This window comes from Pelodiscus sinensis, chromosome 1, assembly GCF_049634645.1.
Source record: "Pelodiscus sinensis isolate JC-2024 chromosome 1, ASM4963464v1, whole genome shotgun sequence".
Classification (NCBI taxonomy): Eukaryota; Metazoa; Chordata; order Testudines; family Trionychidae; genus Pelodiscus; species Pelodiscus sinensis.
In genome coordinates this window covers 297779219-297795745 of record NC_134711.1, presented here as the reverse complement: position 1 = coordinate 297795745, position 16527 = coordinate 297779219, and the positions used below count along the sequence as shown (strand labels likewise).

General features: G+C 42.8%; 1 protein-coding gene across 1 annotated transcript in view; it reads left to right on the top strand.

The window, feature by feature from the left end:
* KL (klotho) overlaps window positions 1-14973 on the top strand; it is a 54801-nt gene extending 39828 nt beyond the window's left edge. The window contains exons 2-5 of the mRNA XM_075919193.1: window positions 1924-2434; window positions 3332-3600; window positions 7083-8199; window positions 14193-14973. Of these exons, the coding sequence (XP_075775308.1) occupies window positions 1924-2434; window positions 3332-3600; window positions 7083-8199; window positions 14193-14530 (2235 nt within the window). The 3' untranslated portion in view covers window positions 14531-14973. The remainder of the gene's footprint in view (window positions 1-1923; window positions 2435-3331; window positions 3601-7082; window positions 8200-14192) is intronic.
* The last annotated feature ends 1554 nt before the right edge of the window (window positions 14974-16527 follow it).

Here is a 16527-nt window from a genome sequence, read left to right as displayed (position 1 = left end):
TCAGAGGAAGCAGCGCGATGGGGATAGGGTAGGGGAGGCTGTCGTGAAGCCTGTTCTGGCTCTCCACCCCCCCATGCCTCCCTGGGGCTGGAACACACAAAATCTACTCGTCTGGACCCCCTGCGCTCTTAAACCTCTTTTATAAGGAGTAAGGGTTATATAGAAAGAAGGGTTTTGTTTGTTACTGGGTTGGAGAAATCTAATTATAAAACATACTACTAATTTGGGGTACCTGCCTTGTTTTTGACAGTCTGCCCTGAGTAGGAACTCATGGTGAGGAGCCACTTGAGCCAGCATGACACCATGGTGTTTCCTTCCTTTTCTCCTTTTGTTGGCAGGATGGTATTTCAGTTTGAGCAAAATTGTTTTGTGACTGCAGTTCTGATTTCATGCCTCTACTGTCAGGTTTTGAAGTAGAATGGATATTTCTCAATTTTCTCTCACAATCCATTGTACTTACATAAACAGTATACCCACATCTTTATTTGTAATTATTGATACAATACTAATAACTGAAAAGTCAGTTACTGAGTATCCATAATTTCAACTGTCTTTAGTTCTAATTGCTTTTTTCCTAGCAGTGAGAATTAGGATTCTATAAGAAGAGTTAAAATTCCACAATTTTAGTATCTTTTCCTTAGTAATTGTATAGCAGTTTTTTAATAAACTTATATTTTATGACAATAGAAATAACAATGTGACATTTTAAATAATTAGCTCTTAATAAAATGGGCATTTCATTGCAAATGGAAGCTTTTAATGATAATTCTATATTTAATATGTCAGTGATGCATTCTCAAAGATGGAGGTGCAAGACCTTCTATGTTATTGAAATCCTGAGGAAGGACTGGAAACAGTGCTACACAAGGATGTCCCTGCACGTGTGGCATGTTGTAGAATGGAGCTCCTACTTGGCTCTGAATAGGTTGCTCAGAGAGACAAGGGGAGGGAGGAGGGAAAGTTGTGGGTTTGGGGCAGAGTTGAGATGTGTGGGTTATGTTGGGGGTTATAAAATTCCTGGCTATCTTGCTTTAGTAGTCATAATCAAGAAACATCTGATTTAATGAAGTTTATTAATTCATGTATATAAAATAAAAGTAAAAGATTTTATGAGATTATATAGAGGACTGAGCGTAGAAGCTGTTCTCCTGACCACCACTCCGAGCTCAAACTGCTAAATATATGGCCTCTAGACCTTCCCACATTTCCAGATGTGAAGCCATCATAGCCTCTTTTCTACGTTACCTTACCTTATAACTGTCTAAAAATGTATTTTTGACAATTTCTATAACTCTTATCTAATCTAAAACTGTAGCAAACAAGCTAAGACTCCTGTAATGCAAAATACAATCTGAAACATGTTTTCTTAAATAAATTTTAAAATTTACTTTTACTTTTTTAACTGTTTGAAATCTCATTATTCCATTAATATTGTAAAGTGTAATCTGATACCAATGTAATACATTTAAAACCAGCAAAAAGGATTTATATCAAAACTAATATATGTTCTCGTATATGTTCAAACTAAAACGTAAATTTCAGTTACACAAACCAATATGCAAGTACAATAGCCAGGCTTCATTGCAAAATTAAAACACAATTTTTCAAAAGATAATAAAATCCAGCATTGTATTCGGTGCATGGAATGTACGCTGTATTAAGCAAATCTGGTTGCTTTTCCAAAACAAGCAGAAACTGCTCTTCTTTGAGCAGTGTGTGATACTGTCTTCTCAGATTAGGATAATAGAATTTAGCAATCGCAAATCATCGAGCTGGGAATAAGATTTAGCCAAGGGATATGAGAATTAGGGATTGCTGATCAAATCTGAACATCATTGGTTGAATATGTGCTATTACATTTTTTTTTTTTTTTACTCAAGATAGAGTTTCAGGTGCATTCATTATGGTCTTTTTTCTCAACAGGCCCATGCAAAAGTCTGGCATCTCTACAATGATCATTTTCGTCCAACTCAAGGAGGCCAAGTGTCCATTGCCCTCAGCTCCCACTGGATAAAACCGCAAGCCATGACTGAACAAGACATACAAGAATGTCAAAAATCCCTTGACTTTGTGTTAGGCTGGTTTGCTAAACCCATATTTATTGATGGTGACTATCCTCAGAGCATGAAGAATAACCTTTCCTCTCTGCTGCCTGAATTCAGTGATGCAGAGAAGATGTACATCAAGGGAACAGCTGACTTTTTTGCGCTTTCTTTTGGAGCAACACTGAGTTTCCAGCTCTTGGACTCTCAAATGAAATTCCATCAGTTGGAATCATTAAGCCTGAGGCAGCTCCTTTACTGGATAAACCGTGAATATAATAAGCCCAAAATATTCATTGTGGAGAACAGCTGGTTTGTCTCCGGTAGCACCAAACGAGATGATGCCAAGTATATTTATTATCTCAAGAAGTTCATTATGGAAACATTAAAAGGTAATTGTGTTGATGACTTAATATTATTTTAATGACAAAGCATGGAAAATATCCCACCAAAACTTATTAGACACATGTTACAAAACATAATTTTGGTCTTGAATATTTATCTAGACTTTCAGTATGAAATGAGACTTCAAGTTAATTAATTGACAAGTGCTTTTTTAATGTGTGGTATGGAGGCACTTCGTTGATCTCGTCTTGCTCTCCTTAAAGCCAATGGCAAAACTTCCACTGATTTCAGCAAGAGAAAGTACAAATACTGTGTGAACATTGCTGCTGTGTATTTATTAATGGGATTTGTTTGAAATCATTACAGGAAAACATCATTACAGAGGTTCAATCTCTTAGCTGAATAAATATTTGCTAAATAAAACTAGTAGGTACATACATATGTGCGTACATACATACACTAAAAGTAAATGCTTCCTATACCCACTGCCCACAGTGGAGTTGCTTTTAAACTAGCTGACTTCTCATGGAAAGGCCTTTAAAATCTATTTCTATTCTTTATTAACAGCATGCATGAAACATTACTTGTAGTGTAGTATTGATTTCTAGAATGGCAGAAATGACCATTTTAAGTTGTAACAACAGAAGAGCAGTACTATTTTTTAGTTGCTTGAGTTTTTATTATTTCTGCATTTTTAGAAACAGATACGTCAATCTTTACTTGATGAAACTTCTTGGGTGTAAACTGTAAGAGTTGGATTCAAAGCCTGTTGAAGTCAGTTGAAAGACTTACAGAATGGAATTTGTATCAGGCCTTATGGCATTTATGTTACCTACTACATTGTTTTAATGCTAAAATACTATAATTGTTTTTAAAAGGTGTCCTCTATTAGAAAAAAAATGAGCAATGTGATGTCATCTTGCTTTTTTTTCCCCCACCCTCAGCCATCCGATATGATGAAGTTGATGTCTTTGGGTATACTGTTTGGTCCCTCATGGATGGCTTTGAATGGCATAGAGGATACAGCATTAGACGTGGATTATTTTATGTTGATTTTCAAAGCCATGACAAGAAGTTTTTGCCAAAGTCTTCTGCTTTGTTCTACCAAAAGCTTATAGAGAGAAATGGCTTCCCACCTTTGCCTGAGAATCAGCCTGTAGATGGGAAGTTTCCTTGTGACTTTGCTTGGGGAATTGTTGATAACTACATTCAAGTAAGTATGATGACAAAGCCAATAGATGCTCCAACCAAATTGCTCTTTAATTATATAACTATTTACCAGGCATCCTAAATGTGCCCCTGAAAGTGGATCCAAATTTAAATATAATAAATAAGACTTTCTAAAGACTAACACCACACAAACAAAACACTGAAAATGTGATACAATGTTTGTCTTCCTAGGACATTTATGAGGTGTTCAGTTAACAAAAATGCATCCTTTTCAAATGCATTTTGGAAGATTATCTGTTAAATCCAGCTGTTCCACACAAAGGTACTAATATATTAAATGGCAAATATTAAAAGTGACCTTTTTATCTCCATAGTTATAATCATAGAATACTAAATTTTGATCTAAACCTATTCCCACAGAGCAGCCTCTGTCCATGGGGAGCTCACCCACTCCCCCCCCCCAGACAGGGGCTGCTGCCTCCCCGCATTGCTGCCTTTGTATAGGTGGTAGCAGTGCTGGGCAGCAGGTGGGTGCAGGTCTGCATGGGGACCTGGTTTTTAAACTGGCTCCCCTCACGGACCAACTCCTGCCTGCCTCCCAGTGCTGTTACCCTGATAGAGAGGCAGCAGTGTGGGGCACCAGTGTAACCGGTATGATTTCATGCGGTACATGACTATTCAGTTACACAATATCTAACATCCCTACCACATACAAGAATGATACCTGCACAGAAATGGAATATTCACCTTCAGCAGATTATAACTTTAAAAATGATATGTTACATGATGCATTTTGCCAAAACCATCTTCGAGTTATGCATATTCATATTCATAAGCCAATTGGCATAAAGCATGGGGGCTGTGACAAGCTCTCAAACTGAAAAGTCTGCTTTTTGCTTAGCTCTGTTTGTAGTGTAACCATGTTTTATGCATATCCAATACAGCATCATTGCTAGTGCTGAAAAGAAGCAGAAAGCATACAGGAAAATAACTTTGAAACAGGGATGGACAATTCTGCTATGCTCCTTATTTAGCAGGAGGTGCAGTGTTGCTTCTTCATATTCTGCTGCATCACTCAGGGCCGGATTAAGGGGGGGGCTAGCCGGGCAGCTGCCCGGGGCGCCAACCTATGGGGGGTGCCTGATTGCAGCTGTAAGGTGCGCTGCACGGCCTCCGCCCTTGGATGCGCGACGCTCCTTACAGTTGCAATCAGGTATCACATGGCCCCCGCCCTCGAGCACACGACGCCCCTTACAGCCCGGAGGTGGGGGCTGCGCAGCACCTGATTACAGATGTACGGGGCTCCGTGCGCTCGGGGAGCGGTAATCACACATGCGCCACGTGCCCGTTGCCTGGGGCACAAGAGTGGCTCAAGCCGGCACGGGCATCACTGCTCCATTGCTAGAAACCACCCTGTCTGAAACCCTCTTAATAGATTTCACTTTTTTTCCCCCTGGCTTTATCTGTTAATCTAACACCCCTTTACACTTAGAGCCTTCAATGCACATGAAAAAATCATAGACAGGTTGGGTCTCTTTAGTTCTCAGATGTTGTTTTGTCTTCAGAGCTCCTGTAGCTACTATAAAGGTGTATAGTAAAATTCTGCGCCTAGATTGGCACCAAGGACAAAATGTTTAAATCAGATTTTTTCCATAAATACAGAAACATTCTGAAGGCTGGAGCAGGGGCACTGGGACACTTTCTACAATGAACCACTTCAAAACATGCATCCCCCTGCAGCCTATGAGCTGAAACATAGTTTGTTCCAGCACCTATGAGTTGAAACTTTGTTTGTTTTGTTTTTTACCCAAAAAGGAAGCGCTTACTTCACTCTCTAGAGAAACATTGCAACCTCCTTACCCGAGGCAGTGATTTTTAAGAAAATTCAGCAATTATTGTCTTTCTGGTCCCAAATAAATTGAGACTGGAAATGGCACTGCTACCTTTGGGATCGATAAAAGCTGTAAAGTTACTGAGTCAGTCATCTCAAGACACTTAAAAAAGCTTTCCCACTCTGGATATTCTCCACTTCAAAAGGATATTTAAACATTTTATGCTGTAAGACTGAGGTAGAATGATTTGTAGATGCATCGCAGTGGAAAAACACTTCTGACAGCATTCCCACAGTATTAGTGGAAATGCATGCTTTAGTAATCTACAAGGGACAATTCCCCAGAAAAGCAATTTCCCTCTGACATGCTGGTTTTTATTGCTTTTCTCTATGAGCACAACACTGACCTCTCCAGAGAGAACAGCAACTGATCTGCAGCTGCTCTGTATTGTTCTGCAGTCGCAATTACAGGCCCAACAGTGGGTTTAAACTGACCCAGCTTTTGAAACACAAGGTCTGACTGGGAAACAGGCTCACAGGTTAATTTAATAAGAAAAATAGCTAGCACATGCAGATGTACACGTAGGAACTATGTCTTGTAGTTTGGGTTTTTCATCTGAAAGGTAAACTGGGCTAGGAAGAAGAAGAAAAAATACACGTAATAAAGCCTTCTAAGTAACTCTTTCCCTCTCTTTATAGTCCTTTTTATGATCATAGTATTTATTAAAAGATGTGATATGAGACTCTGAACATCTATAGCTCTCATTGATTTTAGTGGCTTATGCAGGTGCTCCCCAGCTCTCAGGCTTAAAAAGTTTATGGAAAATTTTCTTAGTGTTGGAGCGATACACATTGGCATAATTCTTATATCAGAGTTATGCCAAATATGACTCAGAAATCAACAGCATGCTGTTTTAATACCATAAAGTGAATGAATGACCCTTTTTAGTTCAGTATGCTAGGTAGGGATGTGAACGACTAGTCAACTATCCGATAAGCAAATGTCTACCCTTGCTGCCTCTATTAGAAAGTGGCCGGGGGGGAGGGGCATGAGCGGGTGCTTCAAAGCAGCAGCACCTCATGGAGCCTGGGGCCAGACCCCGGGTTCCACGTGGCGCTGCTGCTTTGAAACACACATGCAGCCCAGGGCCAGCTGGGGTGTCCCCAGGCTGCACGTGGCACTTCAAAGTGGCCATGCTGCGTGGCACCTGGGATCAGCTGGGGACTCCTCCGCTGACACCAGGCTCCATGCAGTGCTGCTGCTTTGAAATGTCATGGGGAGCACGGGGCCTGCTGGCCCCATGCTTCTCACAGTACTTTCCCTTTTGAAGTTTAGCAACAGCCCTGGGGGCTGTAGTCAACAAGTTTAACTGATAAGCCCAGACTTATCAGTTAATCATGTAGTTGACTACACGTTGAAATCCCTAGTTAGTACAGCGCTTTTTATAAAAGTAGGGGGAATGTGCTACATATATTTGATATTTTTCTGACCTCAGAATATTAAGATGTATACATTCATATGTCAGAGATGTAAAGAGATGCTAAAAGGAAAAATATGTTTATTTTAGAAGACAATATCATTTAAAAGAAATATTCTACTTGTGATTATCTTTTAACTTTGTCTGATGGTTATGAATTTTCTATGTAATCAGAACTGACAAATTGAATTTTGTGTGTTTCTTCTCTCTCTTTAGGTAGACACAAGACCCTCCCAGTTTCTTGATACTAATGTATATGTGTGGGATATCCACCATACTAAGAAGCTTATTAAAGTTGATGGAGTTGTTACCCCAAAACGTAAGCGTCACTGTGTTGACTTTGCTGCCATCAGGCTGCAGATCTTGCTGTTGCAGGAAATGCATGTCACACATTTTCATTTTTCACTGAAATGGTCTTTGATTCTCCCTTTGGGTAACCTGTCTCAAATCAACCACACATTCCTGCACTATTATCAGTGTTTTGTTAGTGAACTTCTCAGGGTTAATATAACTCCTGTTGTAGCTTTATGGCAACCTGCAGCTGAGAACCAAGGGCTTCCTGTTGTGCTAGCCAAATATGGAGCCTGGGAGAACCCAGAAACCATTCAAGCCTTTGTTGAGTATGCCAAATTCTGCTTCAAAAATCTTGGCCACCATGTCAAATTTTGGATTACAATGAATGAACCTTACATGAGGAACCTGACATACTCTGCAGGGCATAATCTGTTGAAAGCCCATGCTAAAGCCTGGCATCTGTATGACAAAGAATTTAGAAGATCTCAAAAAGGTAAAATATCTATCGCACTACAAGCTGATTGGGTTGAGCCAGCCTGTCCCTTTTCCAAAAATGATCAAGAAGTTGCTGATAGAGTTCTAGAATTTGACATTGGCTGGTTTGCTGAGCCCATCTTTGGGAATGGTGACTATCCACAGGTGATGAGAGAATGGCTTCGCCAAAGAAACAGCATTGATTTGTACAATTTCCACTTGCCTTATTTCTCTGAAGAAGAAAAGAAATTAATCCAAGGCTCATTTGATTTTTTTGCCTTAAGTCATTATACTACTATTCTTGTGGACTGGGAAAAAGAAGATGCACTGAAGTATGATGACTATCTTCAAGTTCAAATGATAAAAGACATCACATGGCTGAATTCCCCAAGCAGAGCTGCAGTGGTGCCATGGGGATTGCGGAAAATGCTCAAGTGGGTTAAGTCCAAGTATGGTGATATCCCAGTTTATATTATAGCCAATGGAATTGATGATGATCAGAACATGGGTCAAGATAAACTGAGAGTATATTACATACAAAATTATATCAACGAAGCTTTAAAAGGTAAGAAACCTATGCAAAGCTTATACATTGCAATTACTAGCATACATTTTGGCATAGGGTAAAGTTGGGGAAAAATGGACTTACACAGCACCCAATGGATTATAAATTATAGCATAACTTTATTTATGGATCTGCCTGCATTGCAACACTTTCGAAATAACTAGCGCTATTCCAAAATAACTTAGTCCGCGTGTACACAGCAGGCAGTTATTTCGAAATAGTGTCAAAATACCATCAAACTGGAGGACTTCTTACTCCAACTCCTGTAACCCTCATTGTACGAGGACTAAGAGAAGTCGGAGGAAGAGTGCTCTATTTTGAAATAAGTGTTGTGTAGACGCTCCCTATTTTGAAATAAGCTATTTCGAAATAAGATATGCAATTGATAGCTCAATTTGCATAGCTTATTTCATGTTAAGCCCTGCAGTGTAGACGCACCCTATGGTACATAACACCATTGTTGTTAAGCATTAGGAAGACAAGATCTACTTCCACATGTTCTTAATAAAGCAGAAGAGGAAGCATATATTTTTAAGTAACTGCTGTGGGTAGCTTCAAAATCTGTTCATGAAATTCCATTCATCCCTCCTCCTCTCAACTGCTCCTTTCATCATATCTGTTGGTGCTGCTTCCTCTTCTCCCTCCCTGATTGAATATCTTATGCCTCAGTCCACATTCCCTTCCTTTTCTCACTACATCTTATTCATGGCTGATCTCCTCTCCTCATACCAATTCATCAGTTTGCCTCTGTGTACTATACCTCACCTGTCTTCTGCTGTCCAGTGCTGCATATTGGATGGTCTCATTAGCATATCATCTTGAGTGGCCTGTCAACAGTTCAGGCCAAAGCAGTCTCCTAATAGTTTCTCCATGGTTACTTACATCACCATCATGCCGCCTGTCATTCATGCTTTCAATCTTGGGGTTGCTTTTGTTTCCTCCTCCATTGCCCTGCCCCTTTAGCCAATTACCAAGTCTTTCACAATTCATAAAAATTCAGTCGTTCTTGTCTTTCCTATTGACTAAAACAGTTGTACGTTCCCTTATCTCTTTACGTGACGTTGTCACCTAGAGTATCACTCCCACTGTCCATCCAGAACCGAAACAAAACGGTTGCTTTTGTCCCTCGCAAAGATTTGGTGGGAGGAGCTTATTTTTATTTATTTTGATTAATTTACAAAATTAAAAAGCACTTCTCTTCCACTCTAAATGTGTAACATTGCCCACACAACAAAATCAATTATCCAAAAAGACCAGTTTTAAACAATACCTCTGTTTCCCAATATCATGTTTTTTAAAAAACTCTGAAATAAAAGCAATTTGCACAGTTCTGTAAGTATAAGCAGCACTGTGCAGTAGGAGACCTCTGCCAGAAAGCTGCATGATCCTTGTCTTTAAAAGATTTGATCCAGCTCTTCAAAGTTATTGAAATGCCTAACTCCCTTTGAAATCAATGGCCTTTCAGTCTCTGGGCCTCCCAATCTACAGGGACCTGGATTGTACAGGAGTTTATAACAAAGAGAGAAAGCAGCTATTGGTCATTCTAGGGCAATTTGTGAAGGAACCACCATAGAATCATAGAGCCATAGAGCTGGAAGAGACCTCAGAAGTCCAGCCCCCTGCTCTAGGCAGGACCAATCCCAACTAAATCAACCCAGCCAGGGCTTTGTCAAGCTGAGACTTTAACACCTCTAGGGATGGAGACTCCACCACTTCCCTAGGTAACCCATTCCAGTGCTTCACCACACTCATAGTGAAATAGTTTTTCCTAATGTCCAACCTGGACCTCCCTCGCCACAACTTGAGACCATTGCTCCTTGTTCTACCATCTGTCACTACTGAGAACAGCCTCTCTCCATCCTCTTTGGAAGTTCCCTTCAGGAAGTTGAAGGCTGCTATCAAATTCCCCCTCACTCTTTGCTTCTGCAGACTAAACAGACCCAAGTCCCTCAGCCTCTCCTCATAAGTCATATGCTCCAGCCCCCTAATCATTTTGGTTGACCTCCGCTGGACCCTCTCCAATGCGTCCACATCCTTTTGGTAATTGGGGGCCCAGAACTGGACACAATACTCCAGATGTGGCATCACCAGAGCCGAATAAAGGGGAATAATGACATCTCTGGATCTGCTGGCAATGCTCCTCTTAATGCAACCTAATATGCCATTAGCCTTCTTGGCTACAAGGGCACACTGTTGACTCATATCCAGCTTCTCATTCACTGTAACCCCCCAGGTCCTTTTCTGCAGAACTACTACTTAGCTGGTTGGTCCCCAGCCTGTAACAATGCTTGGGATTCTTCCTTCCCAAGTGCAGGACTCTGAACTTGTCCTTGTTGAACCTCATCAGATTTCTTGTGGCCCAATCTTCCATTTTTAAATGCCGGCTAGTTCGGACTGCGTGCCATGTGGCTACACGCGGCACGAACTAGCTAGTTCGGATTAGGCTTCCTACATGGAACGAGGCGTACAGCAAGTTCGGATTAGGAAGCCTAATCTGAACTAGCTAGTTCGTGCCGCTTGTAGCCGCGCGGCACGCAGTCCGAACTAGCCGGCATTTAAAAATGGCGCCGGCAGGCTTCATGCAAATGAAACCAAGGAAATTCAAATCCCGGGCTTCATTTGCAACTCCGTATGACTACATTACCCCCCCCCAGTTCGAACTAGGGGGTAGTGTAGACATACCCTTACTGAATTAGGGTCTAAGTGATTAATGACTTGCGTCACTCCAGTCCAAACTCACAGGACAATATCAAGAAAGGGCCATGATATGTGTGAGAATGATTCTGATCTTATGGAGCAGGTTTTACCAACTGAGGAGTGTTACTTTGACTGTTCCAATCTTCCCCGCCCGCCCCACCTTTGACCCATGTTAGTGTTATACTCTTGCAGTGCCATGGGCAGCATTGGTTTATATGTGACTCTCCTTTTTTTTTGCCATTTGGAAGCAATGTCTAAAGTGCTTGATTGTGTTCCCCATATTTATCTTCACTGCTGGGAGCATAGATAGCAAGTAGAGAAAACAGAAAATACCAACCCCCAAACAATGTAGCATGCAGAAAATTATGAAAACAGCTTTTGTCATGCTATTAAAGAGATCATTTCAATGGCAGCATTCCGTTATGGATTCTATGCCCTTAGGTTTTACTCCCTGGAATGAAGATGTATTCATTAACGACACATGTTATGCTACACTATAGATGAATGCATGTGCATTGGGCATACTGTTTGTTTTATACACTCACATTTCTGCCTCCATTAATAGGCAAACCGGTACCCCTCAATTGTTATACATATTTTAAGTAAAGAGGAAAAATTATGTGGTAATCACAGATCACTGTGTGGCTATGCTTAGACTACATCCCTCTGTCGGCAGATGTATCATGGCTCTTTCTTGATATTGTCCTGTGAGTTTGGACTGGAGTGACGCAAGTCATTAATCACTTAGACCCTAATTCAGTAAGAGTATGTCTACACTACAAAGTTAATTCGAATTAACGGACGTTAGTTTGAATTAACTTTGATAGGCGCTACACTAGTGCTCCGCTAGTTCAAACTTAATTCGAATTAGCGGAGCGCTTAGTTCGAACTAGGTAAACCTCATTCCACAAGGACAAAGCCTAGTTCGAACATACTAGTTCGAATTAAGGGCTGGGTAGCCCCTTAATTTGAACTAGTGGGAGGCTAGCCCTCACCAGCTTTCCCTGCTGGCCACTCTGGCCAACACCAGGGAAACTCGTCTGCCCCCCTCCCGGCCCCGGACCCCTGAAAAGGGCATGGGCTGGCTACGGTGCCCATGCCAGGTGCAAGCCTGCCAGCACCCAGCCAGCAGACCCTGCACCTGGCACGGCTCGAGCCACCCACCCGATGCCCCCCAGCCCTCCCCCTCTTCCCGGGACCAGGATGGCGGCTCCCGGGAGCTTGCCCAGGACCGCAAGAGGCGGGCACCCACCTGGTCCAGTGCAGACATCGTGGACCTTGTCCACGACCTCCGCACTAGGCACAGGAAAGCGGCCGTCTAGGGCAGGAGAGCTGCCAGCCTGGCCACCCAGGAGCAGGTTTGCATGAAAATCAAGGTGGTCCACTGAGACCCCCGACCCTGAGCCGTGAGCTTAGAATGGCCGTACTGGGTCAGACCAAAGGTCCATCTAGCCCAGTAGCCTGTCTGCCGACAGCGGCCAACCCTAGGAACCCTGGAGGGGATGGACTGACGACAGTGACCAAGCCATTTGTCTCGTGCCATCCCTCTCCAGCCTTCCACAAACTTCGGGCATGGACACCACTCCTACTCCATGGCTAATACCACTTCATGGACCCAGCCTCCATGAATTGATCTTACTTCCCTTTAAACTCTGTTCTAGTTGTAGCCTTCACAGCCTCCTGCAGCAAGGAGTTCCACAGGTTGACTCTTTGCTTTGTGAAGAACAACTTTCTGTTATTAGTTTGAAGCCTGCTACCCATTCCTTTCCTTTGGTGTCCTCTAGTCCTCCTATTATGGGAACTAATGAAGAACTTTTCTTGATGCACCCTCTCCACCCCACTCGTGCTTTTATAGACCTCTATCATATCCCCCCTCCATCTCCTCTTTTCTAAGCTGAAAAGTCCCAGTCTCTTTAGCCTCTCTTCATATGGGACCTGTTCCAAATCCCTCATCATTGTAGTTGCCCTCCCCTCTCCCACCTCCTTTTCCCAGTCTCCCCCAGTTTTGTTCAATAAAGAGAGATTCTATTTTTGAACACGATTGTCCTTTATTTTGTACATCAGGTAGGGGGGCTAGGGAGGGGTAAGTGGAAGGAGGTGAGGGAGGAATGGGGTATGAGCCCCCAATGGGGAGGACTGGGCTGGCTCTGTGGGCTTCTGGGGGTGGAAGCTCTCCTGCAGCCCCCCAATTGCCCCCTCTCCCCAGATGGCCTCCTGTGGCAAGTGCAGCCGGTCTGATGGCCAAGTGCTGTGATGTGCCCAGTGTGGGTACTCTGGGCAATCCAAGCCAGGACTTCTTTGCAAGCAGGGCACCCCTGAGAACTGTCTGTCCGGCTAGCCTGAGACAGCAGCTCCACGCTCTTAAGTCCTCATCTGATGCCCTGCCGGCACTGCTTCCGGCCATCCTTAACCCCAGTTCAGGGTGCACTCTGTGTGGACATGCTAGTTCGAATGAGCAAAACGCTAATTCGAACTAGTTTTTTAGTCTGGATGCATTAGTTCGAATTAGCTTAGTTCGAATTAACTAATTCGAACTAAGTTAGTTCGAATTAGCGCTGTAGTGTAGACATACCCTAAGATACTTAAGCACAAGTCTAGCTTTAAACACATGAACAGAGCCATTGAAGTCAAGTTGGGCATGTGGCAGAGGGATGTAAATGTTGGCAGAGGGATGTAAATGAAGCACTTCAAAAGTGCAAATAAGGTTGGGATTTAAATATCCCACGCTTCATTTGCATAATCACATAATGGCACTCTTTCAAAAAAGCGCTATTTCGAAATTGAAACCGAGTATAGACACAGTTCTTTCGAAAATGGGGGCTTTTTTGAAAGAGCCTGTAAACCTCATTTTTTGAGGTTTATAGGATCTTTTGAAAAAGCTCCCTGTTTTCAAAAGAACTGCGTCTAGACTGTGGTTTCAATTTCGAAATAGCACTTTTTCGAAAGAGCACCATGATGTGATTATGCAAATGAAGCACAGGATATTTAAATCCTGGCTTCATTTGCACTTTTGAAGTACTTCATTTTTTCAAAGTACTGCACTTTTGAAGTATTGCCGACAGAGGGATGTAGTCTAGACACACCATGTATGGCAATTGTCATCAAATGCTCACTCTTTAGTAACAATCCCTGAATGTGTATATGCCAGTCTATCTTCTCTCCCTATGAAGATGAGTTCAGGGCTGGGGTTGACTATGAACTTCCTCAGCAACATAAACTAGAACACAACATTGTTCTTAAATAAATTAATAACTGATTTGTTTTCCTTTTCTCCTCCCCTATGTTTTCTTTTGCAGCATATACCCTGGATAATGTCAATCTACAGGGCTATTTTGTCTATTCTTTCAGTGACAGGACTGCTCCCAAATATGGGCTCTATCGTTACATTGCTAATCAGTATGAGCCGAAGCCTTCCATGAAGCATTACAGAAAAATAATTGACAATAATGGTTTTCCCAGTTCAGAAACTCCAGATCAGCTGTGTCCAGAAATGCTTGTTTTGTGTCCTGAATGCAACCTTTTTCAAACCAGAAAATCTTTATTTGCTTTTATATCTTTTATATTTTTTGCCTTTATTGTTACTGTATTCTTTATTATTTACTATGCTAAGAGAGTTGAAAGAAGGTATAAATAGTGCTGCCGCTTTGCACACAGCACACTCTACTCTATCTGCATTCCCTGGGGAATTCTGAAATAGTGGCGCACAAAAAAGTAATCGCTTCAGCCATTTACACTGCATCAGTGCTTTTTTTGTTAAAAAAAAAAAAAAAAAAGTGCCAGTACTCCAGGGGAAAAGTTGTTAGCTCTGACTGCAGGTGCCACTTCTGTGTCTGGAGGTGTTGGTACAGTGTACCAGGCAGTACCATCACAAAAAAAGCACTGTACTGCATAATACTGTGAAGCACTGAAGTTGAAAATTGATTGTGAACATAGGGACCTAAAATCCTTTCTTGTGTTTTAATACTTTTGGTTTATGACAGGTCCTTAAATTTGACTACAACAATCACCTCAGAAATTTTATCGGGCCCTTTATTTGAGCAGGGTTTATTTTTTCCATTTGAACAAGTGTGTTTTTTTTTTAAAAAGGCCACAATTAGCCTGATGATAGAGACTCAACCAAAGGTATTAACTTATATGGGTGTTTTTTTTAAGACATAGCATAGTGGAAAAATCTAGATCCAGAATTCCCAGGGTCAAAGATTAATGAGTTTCCTTTGTTTCTATCTTCCCAAACCAGGTGTTACAGCACCCGATACAAAACAAACACATGATTTAAATGATCAGGGAAGTAGACTCAGCAACTGTATGTTCGAAAAGGGAAAGGAGACTCTTCTTACTGAGGAAATCAGGATGTTTTCACCTGCTGGGATGGTTTCTTTGGGTCAGTGGTCCCCAACCTTTTGGGGCTGCTGGGTGCCCGGGGGCAGGGCCACACATGAGTCGCGCACCTGAGGTGATACCGCGCATGCACCGTGCGCCCAGGGCAGGGGCTACACATGCACCACGGCCCTGGGGTGCAAGAATGGCTCAGACCAGCCCTGATCACTAGACGGGCGCCATGGCACCCGTGGGCACCGTGTTGGGGACCACTGCTTTGGGTGAATCACTTAACTGCCAAGCAGGCTGCTGGTCCCACAGTATCCCCTCTGTCTCTCTTGGTGCTGTCACCCTGACACTGTACTGCCCTACTCTATGCTGTAAAGTGTGACCCAGCTCCACTTTGTTGGGTCTAATGCGAAGCATCCAGTGGCAGCAAGGGCAGGAAATGGCAGCAAGGGCAGGTTCCTGGCAGAGGGATAGGCAGTGTTTAATTTGTGCCAGGCCTGAGGCCTGAAGTCGCTAGGTTTGCTTGAGCACTAACACATCTTTCATTACAAATTAAGCGCTGGGGGCAGGGCTCTTGCATTAGAGATGGGGGAAAGTTTAGGAGGATTAGAGTCTTATTTTGTTTGCTGAAGGAGGGGAGCAGTAAGGGCACGTCTACACTACAGCGTTATTTAGAAATAACAAGGAGAGTATCCACACAGCAAATTACAAAATAATAAACCCTCATTTCAGGAGGAATAACGGCTATTGCTATTTTGAATTCGGGTGAGTGTGGATGGGGCAGCTGTGCTTATTTCGAAATTGGCCTCCAGGGCTTCTCATAGCTGCCCTGCTGGCCACTCTGTCCATACCCCTCAAAACTCTGTAGTTTCCCTTCCCCTGCAGCCTTTAAAGATGCAGGCAGAAGAGAAAGGGCTAGTGGCACCACACTGGCCCTGCCAGCCCTGTGCCACACACCAACAGGCTTCACTGCTCTTGTCTGCTGCCACCGCTAACCTCAGCACTCCCTCTGAGCTCCCCATGGCTGCAAGCGAGCCTGCAACCACATTGGAAGTCCCTGGCCAGAGGTGGAAGAGGAGGGCTTCATCCTGGACTGGTGCAGAGATCCTGGATCTCATCGAAGTCTGGGGTGAGGAGTCAAATCTCCAGAATCTCCACACCAGGCACAAGATGCCAGTATTTGTGGCTGGATGGCTGCCAGCCTGGCCCAGAAGGGTCACCGCCACACCCAGGACCAGGTGCGGATGAAGGTGAAAGAACTATGCCAGGCCTACGCCAAGCTGGATGGTATCCGGGGCGTGGGGT